General features: G+C 42.3%; 1 protein-coding gene and 1 pseudogene across 2 annotated transcripts in view; both read right to left on the reverse strand.

Moving 5' to 3' along the window:
* Positions 1 to 1,055: 1,055 nt before the first annotated feature.
* LOC311598379 (PRAME family member 7-like) lies at positions 1,056 to 4,537 on the reverse strand (annotated as a pseudogene). Its single transcript has 2 exons — positions 4,491 to 4,537; positions 1,056 to 2,390 (listed from the first exon to the last, which is right to left on the reverse strand). The product of its transcript is annotated as a PRAME family member 7-like (transcript).
* A 1,456-nt stretch (positions 4,538 to 5,993) lies between these two features.
* The window catches only part of CNTN5 (contactin 5), a 1,112,028-nt gene continuing 1,103,274 nt past the window's right edge, over positions 5,994 to 14,747 (reverse strand). Inside the window, exon 25 of the mRNA XM_084782482.1 lies at positions 5,994 to 6,338. Within this exon, the coding sequence (XP_084638608.1) occupies positions 6,265 to 6,338 (74 nt within the window). The 3' untranslated portion in view covers positions 5,994 to 6,264. The remainder of the gene's footprint in view (positions 6,339 to 14,747) is intronic.

The raw sequence follows: 14,747 nt of genomic DNA on the forward strand, positions 1-14,747 counted from the left end.
TTCCTTAGAGGCTATTGGGATGCCCATTAAAATAATTTAATGATAAAATGGAAGCTGGCCTAATTGAATTCAGTATGAACTAAGAGTCATCACCTTAGGGTAAGTTTAGCCCTGACACTTAATATTCTGCTCAGCAGCTTGGCTTCATGGCAGAGCTGTAGCTGTTGTCACTGTCAGCTTAAAGCTTATAAAGCCCCTTTTTCCACCTTAAAAGAGAGAATGGGAAGTTGAGGACGTGCCTGGAATTGAGATCTACACAAATGCTCACATTGACCACTTAGATGCTTTCAAAACCTGACATCTCACCAGCAAGTAAAAATCAATTCAAAGGGTCACAGCAAAACCAATAAAAAAAAAAAGGAATCAAATTTTGCTTTTCTTTTGAAGGTTTTATCCTTTAAAGAACTCAGCTATAGTCTTAGCCTATCCTTTTTAGGAAAAGGTTTTAATGAGTATCCGTAGGGTCCCCAAGCCTCTGACACAGAATTTATCTTCAAATTGATTTTTAAAAATTGGGTTGGACTCTCTGGGGGCAACATTCCCTAACCCATTCTACCGTGAAGCCCTGTGCTCACTTCCACATTGTCTGAGCCACTCAAGCCTAAGAGCCATGCTTGAGCCTTCCATGTCATTTCACTGGGTCTTTTTTTTTTTTTTTTGTCAAAAATTCCCAAAAAGCATGGGAGAGAATGTCAGAATGACTCCAGCTTATTTTATTTTATGTGATTGTTCACAAAACTTTCTTAGCTCTAAAACTGTAAACTATATTAATCATCCACCATATCTGGGTAACACCTTTATGGGTTTTTCTCCCTTTATGATTTTTTTTTGTGTGTGTGTGTGGGTGTCTCTGTGTAGCCTTGGCTGTCCTGGTAGTCACTCTGTAGACGAGGCTGGCCTTGAACTCCTGGAGATCTGCCTGTCTCTGCCTCCCCGAGTGCTGGGATTAAAGGGGTACACCACCAATGCCAGGAAGGTGGTAACACGTTTATATCTTGCCCAAATCCACTCCCATGGACACCTGTCAACATACACATTCACTTCCCAAGCCGAACTTTCTGGACTCCAGCATTAATTTACTTTCCCCATTCAACCTGGAGCAGCAATCTAAAACCACATGTTGTGTCCTCTGAGAAGACACCTGTGCCTTGCATACAACTAGTAAAATCTCCAGCATCTACACATATTGGTTTTGTTGTAGATGTATCGATTGCCACATTGATCACAGCAGTCAGTACCAAAGAAGACCCTCACTGGCTCCCTAATGGCTTTCAGAGTGTCTATAAGCTCATCACAATGTTGGTGCATGCTTTCCATGTGGGGCACATTGTTGTAGTCATAGCTCTCTTGAGGGACGGGGTACATCTCCATCCTTAGGTGTCTCAAGCTGGCAGTGTGGTGTAGTAGGTCCTTCATGGCAGGCATGGAGATTTGGTTCCCATAGAAGCTGAAGTTGGTAAGCTTGGAACAGCTCCTTAGGGCAGATATGATGGCATAGAGATTGCCATCCTCCATATGACAGTCCTCCAAGTCCAGGACCTTCAGGGTGGGTCCAGCATTTACTAACAGAACTCGGAGGGGTTTAGGACTTAAGTCAGTCAATCTGACATTTCCCAAACTCAGTTCTTGCAACTGATGGACACATGGAAACTCAGAGAGATGGTTCCATTCTGATGCTGAGAATTTACAGTGAGTCACAGTGAGGCCATCCAAGGATGTCTTCACAGACCCAAGTATCCAGTCCAGGTGTCCCTCAAGGAAGCAGACATCCTCCAGACTCCAGCTTGCAGAGCTGTGAGGCTAACTTGGTGTTGATATGCCTCCTTTTCTCTGAGGAGATCAAGGTCTCTTCAGCAATACAGGAGAGAGTAAGCTTACACAGGTTCCTCATGGTTCCCAGGTAAGGAGCCAACTTAAGCAAGAAGGCTGGCTTGCCAGACGAATGCAGGCCGAGGATTTCTACGTACTCCAGACTCAACATTTATGAGAGCCTTCTGTAGTCATAACAGCATGGCGACCAAATCTGAAGCTCTTGGCAGTACAGCTGTAACAACCCTCTCCTCCTGTCACTCCATTCGGTGAGGTAGGGGAATATCTTGCTCCTGCACATATCCTTAAGATACAAGTTCACCACCACCTTCAAGGGATGCTTCTCTCCTGTCGCAGACTGGCCTGACATTCCTTGATTCTCACTGGTGGTCTTTGGCAACCAGTCATTTATGGGCCCAGGCCACACATCCAAGCAGCTCTGAACCACAGACAGTAAATCCAGAACTTCCAGTTTAAAAATATGGAACGCTTCACGAATTTGCGTGTCATCCTTGCGCAGGGGCCATGCTAATCTTCTCTGTGTCGTTCCAATTTTAGTATATGTGCTGCCGAAGCGAGCACTTCACTGGGTCTTTGAAAGACAATCTAATGTTGAAATAGGTCTATTATCTGGAGCTGTTTAATTGTGCCTGAAGATGACTTAGGAAATAAGTGTTGATTAAGAAGTTATGCGAGCAATGCGTTTTCAGTGTCACAAAGCAAACCCTGCTTATTACCACAGGGCAGATTGCACCAAAGTAACCAACTCCCCCCAGGAAGCGTGCAGGTAGAAAGAAGCTGGAAGCCGTAACAATCCCAGCCATTTCTGCTATCGGTCTTGTTTCTGAAGCCGGTGGGTGCGCAGTCAGGAATTACAAGCGCCATCGTGAATTATTTTAGGAATTAACACCTCCTCTACTCTGAAACGGCAATTAACATCAGGGATGCATATACTGCGCTAACTGCGCGTAGTTGAATCCTGAAGTACATTTTCAATGACAGTTGTTGGAAGCTTCTAGAGAGAGCTAGATGAGATGCGGAAGTGCTCTGGGCTTTCCACAGCCCACCCGTGTCTCTAACAAAGTCCTATCTCCCCAGTCACTGTAAACCAAACAGCCCTTGCCTTCCTCAGTGTTGGTCTATTCTCCCAATGCTGCTACGACTTTGGCTCTTAAGACCTGAGAAGGCAATGAAATCCTCCAGCTGTGTAAGCTCACTGCAGAGAACTTGCTGAAGACACAGGTTTTGTAAACGTTTTAATTTCTTCTGTTACTGGAAACACGCTGCTTTCTCTTTCCTGTGTGAGGAAGTCAAGAGAGACGAGGTGCCAGCAGCAACAAGAGAAATAATAAAACCAGAGTGTGGGGTTGGAATTGGCATTTGGTGAAAGTAGGGTTCAGGAGCAGCAGGTATCAGAAGAGGAGAACGGAAGGCAAGCAATGGGGTCCTGGAACCCTTGTAAAGATTAAATTGGTCACGGTCACAGGGTAGGAGCGTCTACCAAATTCACTCAGTGGTTATGAGAAGGTTCCCTCCGAAGGCCCAGGCTTCGCCTTTGTATGGTGAGAGAGTTCTCTGCTGTGCTGGAGTTCTTATAAAAAACTTAAATGGCTGAAGGTTATTTTCTTCACAGCACAAGAAAAACATTAATTGAATTCAACATGGGAGCTAGTGAAAATAATAAAACTTTAATTTTATATCTAATATTTGGAATATATATCCATAATACATAGATGCCAAGTGACTATTAGAGATATGAAATGGTTGAACTCAAACAATCTGTACCAGCATCATTCATTTAAAGAAAAAAGCAGAAGCTGCTGCCCACAGCCTGGGCCCATCTGAGCACTCCCCTGCCCACAGCCTGGGCCCATCTGAGCACTCCCCTGCCATGGCCTGGTCCCATCTCTGCTTTTCAGCAGACTGTAGTGGTGGCTCTTGTTCATCATATCTTTTTTATAAGTTTGCTTCTAGCAAATGGCAGCCTTCTGGCCATTTTGTATTCCTAGCGGCCTGTGTTTGGGAGAAAGGCACTGGGAAGGGGCAGCCTCAGAACCCATGAACAGTGGCACCTGAAGAACACGTTGGAGGTTAGCCATATGTGCACAGCCTACAGTTTAGAATGGTGGGATCTAAGAGACGAAGAGACCAATGGACTGAGCCAGGCTGGTGAAGGGCTCTAAGCAGCTAGGCTCATGTGGACCCTTGCAGTGTTCTTGGTGTGGGGGGAAGGGAACCAATAGGCAGAAGCCGGAAGCAGTTGGGGTATTATCAGCCCGAGAAACAGGGCAGGGTCTAAGTTCACCTGGGCCTGTGAGCAGTGATGCCTCAGGAAATGTTTGCCATTTTTAACTGCCAACTGGGCACCATCTGGACAGTAGGAGTCTCATGGTCCTCAAGCACACTGAACATTGGACCACCCACCAAGGTTTGATACCACAAGCCCTGTATTTTTTTATTTTTTTTATTTCTACCTTTTCCTGTTTCCTTAAGATCTCACTGTGTAGTAAATTCCTGGCTAATAATAATAATAATAATAATAATAATAATAATAATAACAATAATAGTAATAATATTATTATTATTATTATACTTGTCTCATTTAACAGTGCATTCAACTGACTGTTCTCGCAGTTTACTTCAGATTTTCTAGCTATCGTACATTTTCATCTTTTCCTCACCAGCTCCTGCTCCTTTTATGTCTTTCTTGTCCATAGTCTTCAGCCATAGTCCTGTCTTCATTTTTAGGTTTCCAAGCAAGTTATTGACTTGCAGATTCATGCAAATGTGTTCTTTTGTGTGTGTGTGTGTGTGTGTGTGTGTGTGTGTGTGTGTGTGTGTAGTAAAACAGAGCAGCTAATGGGCACTTTCTAACAGGGAAGGGAGGCAGGAGAGAGCTGTTTTGGAAAGCTTACCCTAACTAGTGAGTCTTGTTAGTTGAGAAGACAAAAGCAGAGACAGTGCATAGCCTTGCAGGTTTTGATGGCTGAGAAAAATCGCCTCCCAGGCTCCAGCATGCAGAACTAAGAGGCTCCAAGATCATGTGTGTTTTTCCTTGTATTTAACAACCAAGACAATGGCAGCACCTGTGTGACAAGTGTAGGTCGTGACTGAGTCCCCATAAGACCAAATTGTCTCTAGATGTCTTTTGTCTTTTTAGAAGTACTGTTTGGCGCCAAATGTCTTTGTAACCTATCTGATTGAATGAAATGCTTTAAGTTGCTCTTGGCCAAGTTTGCATGTACAAACACAGTTCATGTGTTTATTTATTACCTGTATTAATGTTGAGGCCAGGGACAACATAATACCAACATCCTAGAACACAGACAATATCTTGTGGTGCCCGCGCCACCACGGTACCGAGTGGAGGGCGAGGGCCTGCGGATTTACCTCATGCACACACACACAATAACACAGCGGGTCCTTCGTGCTAAGAGAGCAGCAGCCGCAGCAGCGGTTTATTATCTCTCTCCAGAGTTCCAAAGAGCCTTCCTAAGGCAGCCAAACAGGAATCCTCCTCCCAGGTGAAATCCCTCAAGAGGTAATGGCACACAGGAGGAAAAGTCTCGAGGAAGGGAGGGGCACGTTCTCAGAGCAGTAAACACGACTAGCTAACCAAGATAAACACAGACATGGAAACTGCTAGAAACAGGACATGAAACAGCAAGACAGGCAGGCAGCCCAGTCGGGCCTGGTTCCTACAATATCTTGTCCTCATCTGAAGAAATTCAGCATGTTTAGGGAGAGCCGAGTGGAAGGCAACACCTCTCAATCTGTATGGAAGATGTCTTCAGGAAGTCTCCTGAGCAACTGACATCAGATCTGGCTCTGTAATGATGCTGTGGCATGTGCACCAATGGGATGGGACAATGAATAATGAAGATAACAACGAGGTCGGTGGCAAACAAGCTAATCTTCTGTAAGTGACCTGAGCTCGGGAAGAGTCTAAGAGCAGGACAGATGACAGACATCTCAGACAGCTGATTGGCGTGCATGTAAATCCCTGCTCTGGTCAATTGATTTCGGTTGTCTTAGTCTTCCTTGTGTCCTCTGTTTAATGACAACACTGAGACTCATAGGACACAGTTCTTACAAGGATGAAATGGGATAAAGCAAGCAAAATCCTCTTTTCAAGGATGCTTGTCCTTCCCAGAAAGAGTTATTTTGTGGTCTGTAGAAGCCATTTATAAGGTAGGTAGGGCTGAGGGCTGAGGCTCACCTCAGTCACATGACTCTGTCCAGTAGCCAGGAAAGTATACACACTTTGGACTGACTTAAATACCAAATATTTCATTTTCTCTCTTCATCCTCTGTGAATGAGATTTATAATTCTAGATCTTGCTGGACTCAGAAATGTGAGGACTTGGCTGGGGATCAGTTGTCACGTGAGGTAGCAGAGGCATCTGCTCTTCACATATGGCTACTTAAATGCCCATGGGGCACTCTGTCCTTTCTTCATTTCCCTCTGTCACGTGACAGGTATCTTCCAGACTGGAATGAAGATGAGATGGAGCAGGAAACCGATTGACCTAGGAGAGATACACATTCCAACACAATGACAGTTAGGTTTAGTGGCAGCAGAACCAAATGGTAATTTTTACCATGTATATTTAAGGACGTAACTCAATAGGTCAGGTCTGTACATTAATTCTGTTCATGTCTAGAGCTTGTGGTTTTGGCGTAAGTGTCCTAGAAGGCTGTGTTTTTGTTTTATTTTGCTTTTCTGTTTGGCTCAGTTTAAATTCCTTGAATTCCAGGCTTTTGCATAGATACTTTCATTTATCAGAAGAATAAGTGATGAGGAGATTGAGCATCTAATTTTTTTACTCCATCGTAAGATGATTTTTCCTGTATTTGAATGGTCTACTGCAATGTGCTCTTTATCTTATAAGTGAATCCTTACCTGTGACCTATCTCTGACTAAAAGCAAGGGTCCAGTTTTTCATGTGCAGTGTCTTTACTTTTAGTACACAAAGTAATTGCTAATTTAGTATCCACAGAGTGTTTTTGAGGCAATTTTTTCTTAATTTTCAAAAAAATTATATTAATAAAACAGAATATTTGTTTAGTATAAATTTGTGCAATTAGGGAAAAGAGATAATAGTCCTGAGTTTTTCAAAGACAAGATCTCATGTAACACAGGCTGTTTTGAGCTATGTAGCTGAGGCTGGCTTTGAACTTCTGATACTTCTGTCTCCACATCTCAAGTTCTGGGATTATAAGTGTCTTCTCTAAATATATACTGCCCAGGAAGAGCTTTTTAAACATGCTGTATTGTCAGGTAATCATTTTATATAGTGATGGGTCTTAAGGAGCTTGCTTCCGTGTGTGTCATGCGCTTTGACCACTTTCACCTTTGTGTTCTCTGACATGTTTCTTCTTCCTACTGGCCCAATTCCTTTCCCCAGGCACTCTTTACTCTCAAGTCACATTTGTATATACACTTGTGCTTGTACATAAAATCTGAGCTCCACATCTGCAATTAAAACATGGATAGTCATCTTTCTGAATTTGGATTGTTTTTGCTTAATACAATATCTATTCCAACAATTTTCTTGCCACAAAGCAATTTCTTTGTTATAGCTGAATAAAATTCCATTGTGTATCTATACCATATTTTCTTTATCCAGTCATCTGGTGAGTACTACCTAGGCTGTCTATAACCTCACTGTTGTGAACAATGTGGCTATAAGCCTAGATGTGCAGGGGTCTCTTTTGGGTACTGACTTAAATTCCTTTGAATATATTTTAATCACAGTTTTAAACAAACAAACAAACAAACAAACAAACATTGAATTAGCAGAAAGAATAAACACAGAATGAAAGCTTTTGTCGTCCTTAAATATAAAGGAAGCAATTATTTTAGATATTTTTTATTTTTAAATGTGCTACTGAGTTAATATGTGTGTATATGTGTGTGTTTGTGTGTGCATTTGTATTTGTGTTTGTATTGCGTTTGTGTTTGTGCTTGGGGGATGCATGTGTGTGTGTGGTATGTATGTTTATGTGTGTGTGTGTGAGTGTTTGTGTTTAGGGTGTGTGTATGTATGTGTGTGTGTATGTGTGTGTGTGTATGTGTGTATGTGTGTGTGTGTGTGGTATGTGTTTATATCTATATATGTTTTTATGGGTGTGTGATGTATGTGTGTCTGTAGTGTGTGTTTGTGTGTATGTACTGCACATGTGTGGTAAGAGGGTGTGTATGTGGTATGTATGTGTGTGTGTGTGTTTCTGTGTGTGATGTGAGTATATGTGTGTGTAGGTGCTTTTAAGGTCCAGAAGAGGGCTTCAGAACCCCTGGATCTGGAGGTACAGGTGGTGTGAGCTCCCTGATGCAGTTGGTAGGACCCAACAACTCTGGTCCTCTGCAGAAGCAACAAAGTCCTTAATGTCTGAGCCATCTCTTCAAATTACTTACATAGTTATAATATCACCAAACCCAGGTATTTATTGGTGAAGAAATCAGCCCTCAAATCCATAATAATACCTAAACAACGAATTATGCAAACCAGTGAGAATGAAGGCAGAAGGCAAAGAAAGCTTTTATTATTGGTTTTACTATATCTGAGGTAAGTCCGCTCCTTAGGGGCAATGTGGTCCTCTATAGATGATGTGAGTACTGGAGATGGGGGCTTGGAATTCATGGTCAGATGTCTTAAATGGGAAAAAGAATTAATGTCATTAAAAATAATGAAAAATGATCTAAGATGGCCTCTGCATTGTCACTATATTCAAATTATAGCTGAAAGACTGCATTAATATAATTAAGGACAAATCCCAGTGGAAATTAGCAAACTCAGAATAATGTAAATGTTTTTTAATGACTGTAGAGATTTTGTGAGAGTTACCCTCATTAGTGATGCTAATGATGTAGAATAACCCTTCTTGTTGCATTCAGTGAGACCCTGAATGTTTCATCTTCAGCCTATAAAGCAGAAGAAAGCTATACAGCTGAGTACCACACACCTTGATGTAGATACAAACCCTGTTTATAATTCACTCTAAAGAACTTGATTATAAAGTTTGCTTGAATGAGAGTGCTGCCGCCTCTCAGAACTTTCTGTGATGATCAAATTGCTTCTACTTGAGTGATCGATCCTGGTCCCCACTAACTAAGTGTGACTGCAGTGCTTGAATAGAACTTGTGCAACGGAGCCACTGAAGTATACACTTTCCAATGTTTATATTTATTAAGTATTTCAGAAATGCATGCAATATATTATGGCCATGCCCCTGTCTTACCTCTCCCATCTTCATGTACTCATTTTTAGTTTTCATTTTTGAAAGTCTCGTGCAGGTAACACAGCTCCTATGAGTTCATGAATACCACAGCCATGTCATATGTCAAAGACAACACTTGACAGCATCCCTCTTCCAAGTCTCTGACCCTTACATTATTTCTGTCCTCCCTTCCACAAGGATTAACCCCTTACTTAAGTCTATCATAAATTTAAAAAATCTATATGTAGTTAAATATACAGCGTGGTATAGTGTAACGCTTAGATCCTGTACTGTGAAAATGTTTGACTAGGGTTATTGAAGGTGCCTCCATGTCATCTTTATAAACTAGTTCTGCTAGGAAAATTACAAAAAGAATTATTCTTGTGAGTGAAAAGTAATGCTAACCATGTTTTCAAGTACATTCCTGTCTCAAACATGACCAAATAATTTTCATAGACACTGGCATTTAATTCTTGATTTTTAACTATTTAGATGTTCCCACTGCATTCCTTGGGAAATCTCCTTCCTTGTTGGGATTTTTGCTTTGCTTTGTCATATTAGAATTGCATGCCCAACTACAGTCTGTCTCTGCCTCTGTCTCTGTCTCTCTGTGTCTCTGTCTCTGTCTCTCTGTCTCTCTGTCTCTGTCTCTGTCTCTCTCTCTCTCTCTCTCTCTCTCTCTCTCTCTCTCTCTCTCCCTTAAGTTCTGGTTTATGATTGGCTTCTGACAATGAAAGGTAAAGTGTTGTTTTATGGATGTTTCTCCTGAGCAGGCACTGTAACCCTGACATATTGCTTTAAGTATTTAAGATGTTACTTGACACATAAGAGACAAACATCATCTCTCTTCACTCAACTGAAGGCACCTAAAACCTATTCAGTACTTATTTCATAATCCTGTTCCTCTGTGGTCAGTCTTCAAACTGAAGACATTGTATGAATTAGTCTTTGACCTGTGGTATGGATGCCTATCAACTAAAAAAACCTGTGGCCAATAGGAATGCGTGGAATAGAAAGTGGGACATCTGGTAGGCTGAAAGGATTCTGAGATAGAGCCAGGTGCAAAAGATTCATCCAGGAAGATGTGAGGACAGAGGTATGATACCTAAGCCGAAGTAACCAAGTACCTGGCAAAATGTAGATGAGAATAAATGGGTTATTTTAAGTTATGAGCTCATCAGAGAAAAGCCCAGCTATATGACCTAAGTATTTGTTTTGAGACTTATGAGTCATTATTCTGGGAGCCTTGCAGAAAACCACCACAATAGCCTGTATCTCCTATGGTGCCAGTAAAGATGAAGGTTTTAGTGGAGCAACCTTTGCATCATATGATAATAGCCATAAGCGTACCCTCTACTATGACTGGGTAGCCTTCATTGCTCTTTAAGCAGAAGCAGGTGTTCCAGTGTCCTTGTCATGGACTTGGTCTTTTAGACTGAAAACTGAATTCCAGTACCAACTACCCTGGCTAAGTTATTCTGCAGTCGTCTGAGCTGGATGGGGTGCTTAGAAAACACTGGAGAAAGAGGGATATGAGTTCAGGATAGAGCAAAACTAAACACAAGATGGATGAGAACCATCTGGAGCCTGGATTTGAATGTTTTCTTTCGAAAGTCCAGTCACAGTTCTGTCCTGTGAGAGGGTACCTCTTGCATACTTTCCTCCTCACAGTAAGTTAGGTCGGGAGCGGGTAGGGCAAGAGTGATGTCCCTGAAGAAGGGACCAATGTGAACTTCTCAGCTAACCTTCACAGCAACCTGTGGAGTAGAGTAGGATACAGGCAAGGACGGCACACTGTAAATGTGTTCTGGCCAGGACCCCGATAGAATCCACTACTGCAAGCATGCTCAGGTTTATATGCATTTTGGTGGAGTTTTGATAAGTTGTAGGCCTCAGCACATGCATGCTGCCTGCAGAGAGAAATTCTTCCTGTATCCAGAAGCTTGCAGGCCTCTCATCAAGGGACCACATGTTGTCAGGGAAATGGGAGTTTCTCCTCAGGGTTGTTCTTAGTCTCATTAACAAAAGAATTTAAGAATGGACTCAGAAATAAGCATGAGGACAGTTATTTTTAAGTGTTGAAAAGAAAAAAGCATGACAGGTGAACTGCAGCCTCAGCAGCTGCCTAAAGAATGGGGTTTGTGGAGGAGGAAGACAGCCCTGCCATTTTGAGTTAGGCATAAAGATTTGATAAACACCCATGTCTGAAAAGGGTGGTAGCTTCAGAGAAAGTGAAAAAATTCGAAGTGCTGGAGAAAACATACAGAGGCCCTGGCCAGCATTTGAAAGAGAGAGAAAGTAAGGACACTTGGCACAGACCTGAGACATTTCCTCAAGGCAGGCAAACCCAATAGAGCCCAAAAGCAGCCCCAGAGGGACTGCACAGACAGTGTTAGAAAGGCTGATGCAGGAGGATGTCACAAGTCTGAGGACAGCCTGGGCTATTTAATAAAATGCTGCTGCCTCAAACAATGTAAAATAGCAATAGTAGGTAGAAAGATAACGTTTTGACTTATAAACCTGGCAATAAATGTTGCCCGGGGGCGGGCAGGAAACTTCAGTTTTCTTACCACAGCTTCTCTGAAAGCCTGCAGCACTGAAAACCCAAGGGAAGTTGGGGAGCTACTCCCAGACATTAACACTGTACTTTCAATGTGAAAGTTTGTCTCAAGTGACCGGGCTTATCTTCCCTCTAAATATGTTAGCAAAGATCATTTTGTTTCTTCCCTAGTTTTTGTTCTTTGGTAATTATTTAAGAATGTATTCCTGTGGAGATTTTCAAACAAGTCAAACTGGAGTGCATCATGTAGCATCCTGCAGGTTCACTTAGGGTCATTGTATCGTGCCAGCGCTCTTCTTCCTTGAGACATGGTGTCTTTGAACCAGCCTTTCATCCCCCTATCTCCTTTTCTTTTTCTCCATCCTTCTTCCATCTCAGTTATGCTTTAAAGTAAATTTCTGCTGTACCATTTTATATATATATATATATAATGACTCAAAATCAAATTCAATCCATTTTGTAAGCCTAAAACGATGTCTTGAACATAAACAGCTCTTTATCCTGGCCATCTAAAATATTTACTAAGAATTCTCTCAAGTTAAAATTCAACCATGGTCTTTGTATTTTACATTTTTCTAAAGTACATATTAAAGAGAGCATCTGCTCTTTCCTGCCCCTACACACCATTATAAATTGGGTTGTGTCACAGCTAATTAATCCCCACTGTCTCACACAGCATATTTTCTATTACATGGGCATTCTGACACAGATCTTGTAAACTGATGGAGATTGGTTCAACTCAGGATTTAGGTCTATTTTTAATTATTACTGCACACAGTAGTATTATAAACTTCATACTGTATCATCTCAGGCTGTCAATATTGTAGGACTGACCCATTTTTAGTAGTGCTAAAATTAATAAGTAGGTTCTAATCGCAATCCAAACTTACATTCTTCATCATTCTTGTAATGATTTTTCTTAGCAACCATTGATAAATATTGCCAGAATCAATATTTCATTAGGGGTTTAAAATGATGATTTTCCAAATTTCTTATCTATTTGCCATTGTGCCATTGGGGACATGTTCAAGTGAGATCTTCCATCATACCTCTGTTTATTCACCGTCCTTGACTCCTGCATTAGCAGATAATACAGTTTTGCTTTATATAATTCTTGCGTCAGTCATCAACACCGCATTTCTTCTAAAGGCCATGGTTCCCTTCAAAGTATTCCAGATACTGCTTCAGTCCAGTTCTCTGGCAAATGAGTTTTGGAGACATCCCCGCCCAGTGTGTAAAGGTAAAAGGAATTAAGGAAGGCAAGAATGGGAAAGTGAGTGTGGGCCTTTGTCCATAGGTGGAGGAGAAGCTCCCTCCTGTTGAGCAGGAAGTTTAATAAAAATAGGTAAGTGTACCCCCTGCTGGCAAAAGCCCACCAGACGTCAAAATGTATTAAAAGGCTAGTTCTTTGCAGGGGCATTTCCAAAACAAAGCACACAGACCATAGGCCAAAAGATGTCAAAAGCTGGAATGGGAGGGTACAAGGGATGGGATAACAATTTAGATGTAATATGAATAAATTAAGAAAATATTTTTAAAAAGCTCGCTCTTTGAAGAAATACATATCAAAGCTGCCCTGGAGACAAGCCCCTGGAGGTGTCCTGAGTGTGACTCCTGCAATTCAGATATCCTTGGTTTAAAAACCCAGAAGTCTAGGGTGGGGACAATCACCCCCCAATTTTCCCCTCCATAGCTCCCTGTCTTTGTCTTTCTTTTATCATTAAGCTTAGTGAATTAAAATCTAGCTCTTTGACTCTTGACTGTCTTTATTTTAACCAAGTGTGGTCGGTTACCTGGCTCCCTTCCCCAACTGGAAGGGACATGGACTCCCATAGTACGAGGCCACCCTCTGCTCCCTCAAGCTAGGGGGTCTGACTGGAAAGCTCCATCCCTGCCTAAGGAGGCCTTCCTCCTGACCACTTCTCTAGACAGAGGCATCCTCAGCTAGCCTCCAGAAGGCTGAAAAAACTCTGTGACCAGATTCTCAGCCCAGCCTCCCGGAGAAAGGAACCCACAAGTAAGACGTAAGATGATGTGCACAGACTTTTGCTTTCTGCTGAGATTGTATGGCCCCACACCTACCAAGTGCACCTGCAGACGGTGTGGCCCTTTGTGGGGGAAAGCTACGTATTTGGGCAAAGCAAGGGGCCACTCTTATCTTTGTGGCTGTATCCGTTTTCCTCGTTTACGCAGCAAGCTTCTAGGAACCGCTTAGATGGACAGAGTTTTGCTTTATGACTGAAGACATTACTAGCCTGAGAGCATGTCTGATTAGAAAGAGACCTCCATGGTGTAATGCACGGAGCTCCACGGCACGGTGTTGCCTAACGCAGGCAGTAAGGCTGCCTGCACGTCACGGGGCTCATTGTCTTCCTGGCCTCTGGGGCGAGCCAGCATCTCCTCATGGCTGAAGAAGCAGAGGAGACCTAGGGAATGTAGAGATATTGCTCTGAAGTGTTTATCTTACTGTGTCAAATTGTCATTGTGGACTCACAGAATTCGTCCCGCGATGCTTCCTTTTGGCCCTAGAATACTCAGAAGCGATTTGCATTTGAGCAGCTCTGTAGAAAGTAAACCCTGCGGTGCCTGGGACGTGGATAGACGGGATATATTTGACACATTTCGTTTCATCAATGAGAACATTCCACACCTCAGTCCATGGGGGTCTGTGATGTGGTTCAGCTATACTTCTAGGGGTGCAGAAACAGGTGTGGCAAGCCAGTTTCTGTCATGTAGAAAATGCTGTCGCTGGACTGACTCTCGTTTAAAACAGCCATCAGCTCCTGTGAGAGGCTGACGTGCAACTGACCTCAGAGGTCACTGATGGGTCTCCTGATGTTAGAGCAGATATAGGTGGCGTTTTCTTCCGTTTTTATGTTTACTTTTAAATAATTGGTATGCCTTTATTCAAATTGAGAAAGCATCATAAGAATGTGGCCATCTTTGAATATTTTTGAAAAATTTTCTCTTCTGTAAAATCTTTTATTTATTCACATACACACACACGCGCGCGCGCGCGCACACACACACACACACACACACACACACACACACACACACATTGTGAGGAACACATGGAAAGGTCAGAGGACTATTTGCAAGAGTTGGTTTTCCTCTTTCATCATGTGTTCTGGGGATTAAACTAATCTTATGAGGT

Source organism: Acomys minous, assembly GCF_964271855.1.
Source record: "Acomys minous genome assembly, chromosome: 5".
Classification (NCBI taxonomy): Eukaryota; Metazoa; Chordata; class Mammalia; order Rodentia; family Muridae; genus Acomys; species Acomys minous.